Genomic DNA, 12,590 nt, shown 5'->3' on the forward strand with positions numbered 1-12,590 from the left:
TCTGCTCAGAACATAAAGCAGATCCACAGGTGGCCTTTGCTTTCTAGAGGTTCTGACACCCTCTGAAGTTCACCTTTTTTTCAAATGCGACCCAAAAATGTGAGACCATCATAGAAACTGAACCCATGAGCTTTCCCAGCACACTTGGAATTGCCACACCAGTACAATCCACCTGGGCTTACTTCACACCACTTGCAAGATGATGGAGGCTTTCCCTTTAATGCCTAAGGGTGAAAGTCAGCCTCAGCCTTGACAACAAACACCAGTTCCACTGTAAGCAGTTTCCCGTTGCTAACCTGATGCATTTGCTGATTCCCTTCAGCTGGCTTTGGTGCAAGGTGGTTCTGGAGTTTGGCAGTTTCTACATGACAAACATGGTCCTGTACCAGGCCAGGAGTTGGGCTTTGATATTTGGAGCTCATCCCTGCCTCTCCTCATAGCCCTCACAGCCATGCTTTCCACTGACCATCCTTTAGTTTGTCTACCACTCATCTGCTCCCCTTGTATTCTAATCCCTAATTCCCAGATGTGCAGAGCTGCTCCTCATAATCTCCCATTTGCCCATCACACCTCCCCTTATGTCTCAGCTCCATGCTTGGGCTTTGCAGAAGCACCTGGGCGCACCCTTCCAAAACCTCTGCCTCAGAAAGCAGTGTGCAATTTTTGGTTGTGAATATAATAAGCATTGAAAGAGGAGTTCTCAGAAAACATATCCCAATCTCTTTTGTTACCTACTACTCTCCCATGCATACAATGTATTCTGGAGAGAGGCCACCCGTCCTTGCAGACCTTGTTCACTTCTCCAAGGAGACAGACATCTAAAGCCTCAAGGACATACCTGAGTACACTATACAAGCTGGTGTTTGAGAGGGAACTCTCCCAGCCAGTCATGTCCAGCACTAAAGACTGGATAAAATTATCTTCCTGGAAAACATACTTGACCTACAGTATAGGCATTTCTAAACTGCCAAATGAATTAATCTTTGTGAGCTAGGACAATTTCAGCTCTCTCCATTTATTTCGAGAACTATGTCTATTAAAATTTTTCTGCATTTGAAGCATTACTAGATCAAGTTAAACACTTGAAATATTTACTCCAAAGAGTAAGTATTTCTAAGTGCTCTTATTAACCTTATGAGCTTATGAAATTAATTTAAATCCACTTGGAAACAAAATAGCTTAGTCCAACTTAAAAAACCATCTAGAATAAAAAAAAAAGGCATTCTCATTTATGTTTTCCTGGAATAAAACATGCAATTTACAAATAAGTAGGCTTTAGTTTTAATCTCAGACTGAGAGTCTTAATATCATCTGCAATTCTAATAATGAACACGTGGCAACAACTTGTAGTACTTCACCTTGTATTACACAAGATACCATTACAGTAAAAAGAGACCTTAAAACAAAGCCAATTTCTTTAATGCTCTAAATCAGCTCTCTCCATTATTCTGACCACCCTTATTAACTGGTAGAAAAAACGCTGGGTTACTGAGCTACTGGATCTTTATAAACAATTAAATCCACACTGATACAAAACATCTGCTAAAATCTCTGGCAAATCACTTCTGCTCTGGGCAAGTATTCACAATACTACATAAACATGTGGCTGCTGACAGCAGCAATCTTCAGGAAAGACAAATTTTGAATGCAAATAGGCCCATGTAGCTTTTTTTTTTTTTTTTACTGTAAATATTTTACACAGAGAAGAGCCCTGTAGAAAATACTTCTGCAAAGAATTAAGCTCAGACAAAATCCAACAAGTTTAGAAAGTAATAGCTGTATGATAGATGTTCTGTAAGAAGCTAAAGGCTTGGGGCAAAACGGATTTCTTTTGCAGCATACCAGTACCTTGTATATTTTTCAAGTACCATTCTCCTGTCTTCCCCCTCCCCTTACAACACAGTATACGAAAATCATTTTGTTTTCCTTAAAATTCTGTTTCCTATCTCTTACTGTTTTGCGGTAATATATTTCACACACTGAATAATAAGTGTTATTGTTTTACACATATTGAAGAAGCTCTTGCATATATCAGTAGGGGGGCTCAGAATGCACACTGATGAAAAAACACTAATTACTCTGTAAAAAGACCTGTGTACAGTTACTGCTTTAAAATCCAAAACACTAATAAACTAAATCAAGACAATCTGCTGTAATGCACTTCAAATTTCTTACCAGGACATTGCTCTTAGCAGGTGTGAGGACTTGCAGTTAACTGAAACTGTATGAAATGTGAAGTCTACAAACAAGCCATGGTAAACATCTGAAAGTAACAAGGAAGCAACAGTAGATAATGCACTTACCAACAGACAGCGTTTTCCCTTCCCTGGTGGATTGTGGCTTAGCCTTCTGATGCTTTACCTTTCATTAATAAAAAACACAGCAGCTCACTCCACTACAAATGGCTGCATTGCTTAGCTAGCAAAATCATGCTAGACACTGAGCTGCAGTATAATAAAGGCACAAAAGAAGAAAAAAAAAAGAGAACGACCATTTCTTGCCTGAAACTGAAAATATCCATGCTGGCTTCTTCAATCATGGAGCTACCCTGGAAGCTGCTGCTGCTACACAAGTGTCTGCATGGGTTTTCAGCTACAAGAGCTCAGAAAAGGCTAGCAAACACCACCGTCTCACAGTGAAAGCTCTAATTTCTCCTTCTGCAGTAAAATGAACCAACTTTCTGTGCTATGGAGTGAGTGATAGTAATGTCAGCCAATCAGCTTGAGTTTTACAGAAAAGTCACCCCTTAATTCATTCAAAATCAGGTCATATGACACTATTTGAAACGCTATTGGCTTAGGAGGAACACAGCATTTTAGCATAATGAGGATAAGGCCACCCATCTAAGCCTCCCTGGGCTGAAGCCACCTTGACTCTGGGCAGGCTGGGGATAGAAAAGGAAGAATGCAGACCTACCAGAGCCTCCCAGCTGTTAAAGGGCCAGAGCACTATTATCTTCTGAGCCTTTTTCTGAGAACACTGGGGAATCAGAGTCAGTTCGCTCAGGGAAGCATCCTGCAGGTAGCTGAGGATTTTTGCTTTGTAGCCATCCTCCATCACTTTGTCACCACTGCTGTAGTCCTCATCCAGGGAGCTTCCACCATCTTCGGAAGCGGACTTGTCCTCCATGTGTTCTGTTTCTGCTTCAGCACTCCAAATGCTTCTTTTGCTTTTGTCCTTTTTCTGAAAGCCATTCCGCTCTTTCTCAGAAGCTTTCTGCTTTGTCTTATCTTTACTCTCCTCTCTTTGGCTCTCAGTGGAGGCTTCAGTCCAGTTAGCATCTTTCCTTTTGGGAGGAAATTCCATATCTACACATGCAACGCAGAAGGCAACAAGTCAACGCATATTGGTATGGGGCTGATGAAAACACAAGTTGTTCTTCCAAAATAAAACCTACACATCTGTCAAACACAGTTCTAGTATTTAATACACAAGAACTCAACAGTAGGTGTTACTAAGAGAACAGAAAAGAAAATCTGGATAAAATATGTAAATAGCTGCAACTGTGAATATAAGATAATTAAAGCTCATTTGTACAATGCTCAAATAGCAGAAGGTTTTAAGAATCTTAAAATAGAGATGATCAACATAATGTAATATTTGTGAGCTGCAGAAGCTCTGATGTAAGAGCAAACAGTTAAGAACTCTTAAGATGAGATACTGGTCCCAGTGCACCTGACTGCAGAGATATTAATTCTGCTGACTTGAGAAAAAAAGCCTTCTTTCACTAAGAATTTTTTTTTTTCCATTTTAATGGATTGTAGTACAGTATTCAGAGTGGGACAATGAAAACATGTACTTGTTAAATAAAGCTCAACGAATGAGGCCATCTCCAACCAAAATGACTCAGCTGCCTTAAAATAAGTTATTTAACACAACACAAGCAAGCAATTTTCAGAAGTGCCTTGTAAGGGTTTTGACTCCTTCATTGCAAGAGAGCACTTGCAGTACAGAAGTTTCTCTTCTGCCCAATCCCAGCTTGCTGCTGATTGAGTCCAATCCTGACATCAGGCCTTCTCCGAAGCAGCAGGAAGGACACAACTTCCTAAGCAGTGATAGCTCTCTCCACTTGTAAAGAATGCAATTAAGAACACTACCCTATCCCAAGAACACTTAAATAGCTGATAGAGCAAAACATGTACATATCTGACAGCTGTGTAGCACACTGAAAAGTAATCAACTCATTAAACAGGACTTAAGTTATAACTTGCAGATTTACTTGGAATCACTGGGTTTGCTCCCTGCCATGTTTAAAGTACTGGTATTTACAGATGGGTCACATAATTCAAGGCCTCTTTCTAGTATGTTTCTCTCCTAGAATACATTTTAAAAGAACAAAATAGCATATATCACTTGTTACCTATGCAGTTATTTGCAATTACCGGTTTAGAAACCAGTAATTTACAAATAGTGCAGTTAAAAAACAAGCTTTTAAACAAGCAGGAAGGGAGCAGGTATCAGCTTTGACATGTACCAAAATATATTTTAAAAGCTATCCATAGGTAATTACAACTTTTTATGCCTATCTGTGTTATCAGGGCAAAGATACTTATCCCTAGTTAGAGAGCAAAAATAAAAATACAGAAAAACCAAGATTCCTTCTTTTATCCTCCCTATAATATTAATTTCAAGTATAAGTGTAAGTTTCTAGGCATGGTGCTGTCAGGACTGTTTGAATTGCTGGACGTTCAAAAATATTTGCATCACAAGTTTGCTTTTTCTTTAGATAAAATGAATTATAAATCTGTCTTTACCATCCTCATTGTCTGCAAATATTTCCAGGGCCTCCAGTGCATCATGAAACACCCAGTTATGTTCCTCAAGTACCTCTCTCAGCTCCTAGTGAAAAATAAGACATTTTGCATTGTGGTGAGATAAGCAAAAGCTAAATTTCTGTGCCTAATAGCATCAGGCAAAGAAAACCCCTGTAAATCAGATGATTCAAAATAAAAGAAAATGAAAAGAGAAAACTCTTCAGTTCCTTAGTATACTCAGTTTAGGCAGAGCTGCACTCCACTTTTCAAAAGTGTAAGAACACACATGAACAAGCTTTGCTTCCAACAATTTCAAGCACAGTACTGAATGGGCTCAAGCAGTTGCTGAGGACCATCAGGTGCTAAAGTAATACAAAGTGCAAAATATATTTAGCAATCTGGGGGAGAAGAGTGAGAGAGGGAGGGATCATTTCCCTTTGCATTTTTACAATAAGTCATCAAATTTGACTATGCTAGGCTTGTCATAGGGCTAGAAATGTAGGAAGAAAAGTTCCATTAAGTCCTAACCACATCCCACAGCTCTCAGTTCAAGATAAGCTACATTCTAAAAGCAGGAACAGCAAAAGCCATCCTACCCTGTGCTCTTTCCAAAAGTGCTGTCAGTATAAGAACTGTTTCATATGGACTATCAACAGCTGCAGTTTTCTTAAGAACTCAAAACTTGATGTGCCATAGGGAGACATCAGCTTACCTCCTTATCCAGTCCAGGGAATGTACCTTGCAACTTCTTCACAAGCATCTCTTGCCTCTCCCATCGTCTTTTGGGGTCTGAATCATCCAGCTATGTTTAAAAAGGTACCTATTAGGGTTTAACACTAATTACAGCTATAGAAACCGAAGAAAATTTCATCAGTATTGCTTATCCTTAAAGAGCTACTCTAAATGACAAAATGAGATGACAAATTCAATCTGAAGTGACTCCTCATACATAGTCAATGATCAAAGAAAGACCAAAACTTTCACGAACAGAAAATATCTTCAGTCATGAAAAACTTGGACTCTTTACCTGATAAGCATACACAGTGCAAAGCTATATACCAAAATATAAATAATTTAGAACTGTCTAGTTTATTTTGCTTTAAAATCAAAAGTTATTAACAATTCTGGATGATATTTAAGGCAGAAGATGTCAGGGTTGGTGATCAGATTCACTTATTAAACATGCAGTGTTTAACCCACCACAGCCTACAAACACATCAAATACTGTGTTTATATTAAGATTTATGGGTAAAAAAAATCCACAAATATTGTGTCACAGCATCATGGAGTCACATCAAAAACTGGTAAAACTTTTCATCAACAATAGCTTCACTAACAGCTACTACCAGCCTGCAAAATGGAAGTTAACAAGTGCCAAAACTTCCATAGGCCACAAGCTGCTCTGCTTTGTGGAGAACTACTATGAACTACTCTGTTGATAGGAACCACAAGGAAAAGCAAGACTAAGAAAAAAACCCTGCAAGTTCTCACTATAGTTCTCTATAATGAGTTCTAAAAGCCATATTCCACATTTGTTTTTTTCCAATCCTTCTCCCTTTAACTCTAATGTAACTGTTAAGAACAGAAATCAAGCTGATGTATAAAAACAGGTCCAGCGGAGCATTGTTTGCTAGGCTGGCTGGTTAATAATTAACTAAAGCCTCATTTCATAACCAAACTCAGGGGTTTGGTGAGGAGGAACAAACCCAGTTCACATCTCTCTTTCAGGAAGAAGGAATTACAAGTGAGTTGTAATATTTTTGCTTTAATAGAAAATTGTGTTTTATTTGGTTCTCTCTGAGGACAATATTATCCTAAATTTCAACACAGTCACCCTCCTTCATCCAGCCTCCAGTATTTATATAGTAGTCCCTTTCTCTACATAAGTGGCTTTCAAGAATGTCTACTGGGATGTCTGGGAGATGGCCTCATGACAGCACTGTAGGATGGTGCAAATCTGCCAAATACCATCCTGAATGCACCAGGATCATGAGAGAGTTTCCATTTATTAGCAGAGGTCAAAGCAGTCATTCCTTTAAATGTAACTAATTCATTATTTATAAAGATTTCCCTCAGTTATAGAGCTTCAAATATATAAGCAACATCTATGACAAAGAATAGCAGTAGATATAGCAAAAGATGTTAACTTCATGTGCTTGAGGAAATACAAGGAATGACCTGAGGAGGAGAAGTGATCCAGAGCCTGTAATTCCCACTGATGTTCACAAAACCTGAACAGTACTGAGCCTCACACAATGCTACCTGCCATCAACTACTTCCACCAAAGCAGTGAACTGGCTAGTGTGATACAAATCCACAAGCACTAAAGAACAAAGAAGGTAATCTCATTCAGAATGTCAACAATAAAAAAGTACAAAAAAACCTCATCCAGATGGCAAGATCTGATTTGACTTAATTTTCTGATAAAACACACCACTGTCGCTTACCAAGTCAAGTAATTCCATTTATTTTACAATGCACAAAGAGAAAAGCACAGTACTTACATAACTAGCTTTCGACTTTTTTGCAACTCGCTCATTTTTAGTTTTGCAATTTGTGGGAGAATCTCTCAGTTTCCTTTTACCAGAGGCAGCTTCAAAAATAATTGAGATGGAAAAGAAGGATTAGTTCCTTTCATTAAGTTCACCCCAAAACAGTAGAATATTTTAATTACTACAATAACATAGTAGCTACTTGTTACCTGCACAATGTTTACCAGTCTCCCCAACAGTTTCCTACTATAGACCACAGATACACTGAAACTTGAAGCAAAGCAGCTGCTTGAAGGTACATGTTTATCTACCTCTAAGCTATCTTCAGCATTCTGGCAATTAATCAAGTAATTACCTCTCATATATAACAACTGAAATAGCATTTTATTCTTCTTTTTTAATAATTGCCACATGTTATTACACACAAGTTGCATAAAGGTGTATCTGTGTCTGGTTTTATTCAAGTCGGTATTTCTTCCAGGCTGAAGCCCATCTGTGTGTTAGAATATGTACATCACTGCCAATCTGGAAGTGCTGATGACTGATTTCTGGCTCAGGTGCACACCAGAGCAGTTACCAAATGCTTTTCAACATTAAATCCAGACATCTCAAAGAAAACTATGCATATTAAGTCTGTGATAACCTTATCACTTACAAATAGTCCACATGAGCCATAATTTTCTGACTATCTTTGGGCCCAAGTGATTATCAAGAGATTATCATCTGAGCATTAAGGCCTGCCCAGCCAGGTGCACTTCCAGACTGCTGCTGTGCACGGCTCATGAAGGCAAGAACACATTATCAGTATTTCTGCAGGCCAGCTTGGCTTAAGCAGCATTACCAGAACAAATTATTGTAAAAATTCCTAGTCCATGATATGAAATAGTACTGAAAGTTATATCTTCTCTAGAACAGTAAGTGTCTGCGGAGCTTTGGTGTCTGATACCAGCATCTCTGGCCAACCTCTCCTCCCAGCCTGCCCTGGGAGACCAGTGAATAAGCACACCCCTCCTGTAGTGGTGCATTCTTACACCCAAACAGGTGTTTCTATATAAGGGAAAGAGTTTCAGCTTACCTTGAAACATATAAGGAAGTTAAACTAGAATTTTCTATAGCCTGCTCATTGTAACTGGCTCAGTATCAGCACAGAGACAGTGACTGGGCTTTGGAAGTGCATCTCAAAGCCTGCTGCCAAGTTCATTGGGCAAAGTGCCAAATAGCCCACCTACACAATTGAGTACTAAAGGGACAGCACAGAGGTGCTCAAGGCTTTTTTGGAATGCCTTAGCCAGTGTAAGAGTGTTTTGTACACTGTGTTCGGCTTGTATTTCTTTGCTTTATAATGTTTATTATTTTTGTTGTTATTAAAACCTTTTATTTTACAAAGCATGTCCAGAGGAGCCGTCTCACTATTTATTAAGCCATTTCTCTGCAAGGCTGGACCCTCGGAGGTATTGGGGTGCTTCCCAATACACCCCCCCCACACACACAAAAAATGCATTTGCTTTCCCATCCAGAAGACTGTCTGGATGATCAAAATAGTTTTAACTCTGGAACTTTAAGTAGCCAAATAAATTTTCTACTATAGTCATTCACTCTGAGATCAGAGAAGTGGCATATAAATATTGAAAAAAATTATTAAAACATCCCAAAGAAAACGAAAGTACTAACAACTCTTCCTTAAATTGAGGATATAGTAAGAGATACCAGAAAACATTGCTAAGATATTTTTCAAAGACTATGTATTTATATATTTAGGTAAAAATATCATAGAATCACAGAATTGTTTGGGTTGGAAGGGACATTAAAGATCACTTGGTTCCAAACCCCTGCTGTGGGCAGGGACACCTTCCACTAGATCTGGTTGCTCAGAGCCCCATCCAACCTGGCCTTGAACACTTCCAAAGATGGGACATCCACAACTTCTCCGGGCAACCTGGTCCAGTGCCTCCCCACCCTCACAGTAAAGAATTTCTTCCTGATTTCTATCTAAACCTACCCTCTCAATTTGAAGCCATTCCCCCTTTTTCTGTCACTACATGCTCTTGTAAATAGTCCCTCTCCATCTTTCTTGTACTGGAAGACCACAATAAATACAAGAGGCACAGTTCAAAGTATCCAGAGAATGTGCCAGTGGAGGCTCTCCTTCAGCATTCAGACCTTGACTGTTCTGCCCAAGACCTAATTTAAACAAATTTGCCAGGAAATGCCTGCTACTATCTTAAGTCTGAGAAATGTGTGGTTGTCTTAAAATCCAAACTAGGAGCTGCCAGGCTGCTGCTGGGTCAAGCACTATAAGTCATTGGAGCCCTCGTGCTATTACTTCTTAAGCTCAATTAACATTGTATTCAGGATGGATAATTCTCAATGAGAACAGTGACCCTGCAAACCTCTTTGCCCTAAAAAAATAAAATGGGCTTGATATAAGAGTATTTAAAAGATTTTCCTGCTTTTAGGTGATGGGCTGAGCACTCAATAGCCTTTGAAGGAAGCCCCATCATGAGCAATTTTAGAGGCAAATGAACTGAAACAAAGGATCTGGAAAACCATGGTCCCAGGAACCTAGAAACATAGAATTATTTAAAAATCCAACTGTGGTCTTTGGAAACCCACCACATTTTCAAATGACAAAAAAAAAAAAAAAAAAAAAAATCCAACTTTCTGAAGACATCCACTTTGCAAAGTACACTTAATTTTTCCTTTCTGTGCTAAGGGAGTATATGGCTGAAGGGATAAAGAAACTCTTACTGTTAGATAGGAATCATCCTTGGAGTGCAGGCAGGGCACACCAGGCCTTCCAGAGGAATCCTTGTTCTCCCCGTAAATTTTACAACTAAGGAGCAATGAGAAAAGCAGCTCCAAGGTTTCAAACTTTGGAGGAGCATCAATAATTATTTCCCCTGTTAATTGCTGCTACCTCTAACAAAAAATCCCTTTTATTACTGTGACTTCCCTCATCATGATAAAAGAAAACAGTAAGTTCTGACTGCTCAAAAAGCAGTGAATACCAGACAGATTTACATGAGGCTTCAGCTCAGAAGCACACCCATCACCTTTGTGGTTTTCAAGATGTACAGAACACAACAACAGCAGAAACAAATCACAAGCAACAGGTATTACTACAACTTCACATCTTAGACATGTATTTTCAATGGGTTGCATCTAATCTTCATAACTTAAAAAAAACTGCTCTGTTTCTTGGTTTAGCTCTACACAACTATTGAATTCAAGCTATAAATACAAGTTTTTTGTCATTTTGAAAGGACAGAAAAATTCAAGGATATTGTAGTCACACTTTGTTCACAAAGCCAACCTTCACAAAACTGTATCTTGCCTTGACCTCTGTCGTGGTTGCGGGGGGAGGTCAATTTTTCCAGGGGGAGGTGAGTAGGCCAACCAGTGATCAACTTTTCTGCTGGCACCTAGATTGGTCACTCGGAGGTTTGGACACGCCTCTGAGGACACAAAGAGTTAAAAGCAGGACTCCAGGGGGGTTCGGCCGCTTTTTAGATTCTGGTTCAAGCAGAGAGACGTCTCAGGCCTTCTTCCCCTGCCCAGCCACGAGGCTGGGTGAGGGGAGGGGAAACACGTGGTTGGGCTCAGGTAAGCCGGAGCCCCGGGGGGGAGAAGAGAGCGGACAGGACTAGAACTGAACTGCCCTGTCTAGGATGGAGGGGTGGAAAACTGTGGAAGTGCCTTCTGTGTGTGCTCACCCCCCTCCCCCCCCCCAAACCCCAGGAGAAGGTGCCCAGCCACGTGGGAGTTGCTGAGCTTGGGAGTGCCTGATCCTGCAGCCCTGCCGAGAGCTAGAAGCTCTTAACCCTTGTGTGGCAGAAAGAAACTTTTCTTAGACATTGATTCTCATGACTGGTGGTTTCGGAGGAGAGAGGGAAGCGGCCTGGGACCGAGATGATAAAGCACGATTGGAAGGAACTCGATGGGCAAAGAATGAGAGGAGTAGCTTTCTGAGCTGGACTTTTCTTGCATAATGTCAGCCATGGACTGAACTTAAGTCTCTTTTGAACGTAAACTGCATTTTGGGTGGATACAGCTGCCCCTGCTTTTGCTACAGTAACTGGCACTTGAAGAGTGGAGCGAGCAGAGAAAAGAGGGGGTGTGGTGGTGCCCTCTGCCCTCAGGGGAGACCTGCTCCTGGAACCCCGGCCCCTAGGTAAAAAAGGGGAGAGCTCGGCATGCAAGTATCCTTAAAAGAGCCCTGTATGAAGCTTTCAGACTATAGACAGCAGTGAGAGCGCTAGACATAAGAAAAAGAGAGTGTCACCCTGGCAGACTTCTCCAGGCGGTGCCACGAGTGATATAGAAACACATAAGGGGTGGACCCATGTTTTCTGAAAAACAGTCTGTAGTGCGAGAGAGACTCCTCTCTCCCTTGCTGAATTGAAGATTGGTTTGTTTTTGAGTGGTGATTGTTTGATCTAAAACCCAAAGGTTTGGTCTGTGAAAAGTAATGTGTGGGGGGGTAGAAACTGGGAGAAGAAATGTTCTGAGAGGTTTTTATTTCTGTCTGTGTGTGTTTAAGAGTTTTTCTGTCTCTGTTCTTATGTAATGTAATAAAGTTTTGGTGGTTTTTTTTGTTTTCAAGATTTAAGCCTGCTCTGCTCTTTTCCTGATCACATCCCACAGTAGTTGTTAGGGTAAAAACATATATTCATGGGTGCATTAACATCTGGCCAGTGCCAACCCATGACAACCTCTCACACAGTCAACATTTCACAACAAGTAAAGCATATCGGAAATTGACACAGTTAATGCAGTTGTTCAGTAATGTCTCCATTTTTAAAAAACGTGTCCAAAATGAGGTGATTTATACCATCACTGTCAGGCATGCTTACTCCTAACAAAATATTTTATACAACAGCTGTGATTAGTAAGAATTTTGCTGCCAAGAAGACTTTTTTGTGGCTCATATTAAAAGGATGTGAAACAACATTCTTAAATCAACACAAAAATGGCTAAAAGGCAGAGCCTACATACCAGAAATCAAAGTGATTTAGTTCAAACACTGTGAACTGTTGTAATTTAGGTTAAGGGGGTCCCTGGGAAGGGTTCCCCAGGAGCCCCCCGGGTCCTAGGGTCATGGGTATTTGCATGCAGGCAGGCAAGGAGACTCTAGACGGCTGGTGAGGTGCTGATGGGATGAGGATTTATTCGGAGTCTTACCCCAGGAAAGCAGCATAGTCACTGAGGGAGAGGGGAGAGGAGGAAGGGGAAAGGGGGAAGGGGAGAGGAAAAGGGAGAGGAGCGGAGTCTCCTGAGACCTCCAGGGCAAAGAGGATGAGCCGTCTTCCCCCTGCACTCTTAACAGGGAGTTTTGAAGTGGGCA

The 12,590-nt window shown here is 40.4% G+C and overlaps 1 protein-coding gene across 1 annotated transcript in view; it reads right to left on the minus strand.

Moving 5' to 3' along the window:
• Positions 1-12,590, minus strand: part of LOC134563385 (SWI/SNF-related matrix-associated actin-dependent regulator of chromatin subfamily A containing DEAD/H box 1-like) — a 50,702-nt gene that overhangs the window by 16,946 nt on the left and 21,166 nt on the right. Inside the window, 4 exon segments of the mRNA XM_063421269.1 lie at positions 2,917-3,308; positions 4,755-4,839; positions 5,467-5,556; positions 7,259-7,347. Coding sequence (XP_063277339.1) covers positions 2,917-3,308; positions 4,755-4,839; positions 5,467-5,556; positions 7,259-7,347 — 656 coding nt within the window.

Source organism: Prinia subflava, chromosome W (genome assembly GCF_021018805.1).
Source record: "Prinia subflava isolate CZ2003 ecotype Zambia chromosome W, Cam_Psub_1.2, whole genome shotgun sequence".
Classification (NCBI taxonomy): domain Eukaryota; kingdom Metazoa; phylum Chordata; class Aves; order Passeriformes; family Cisticolidae; genus Prinia; species Prinia subflava.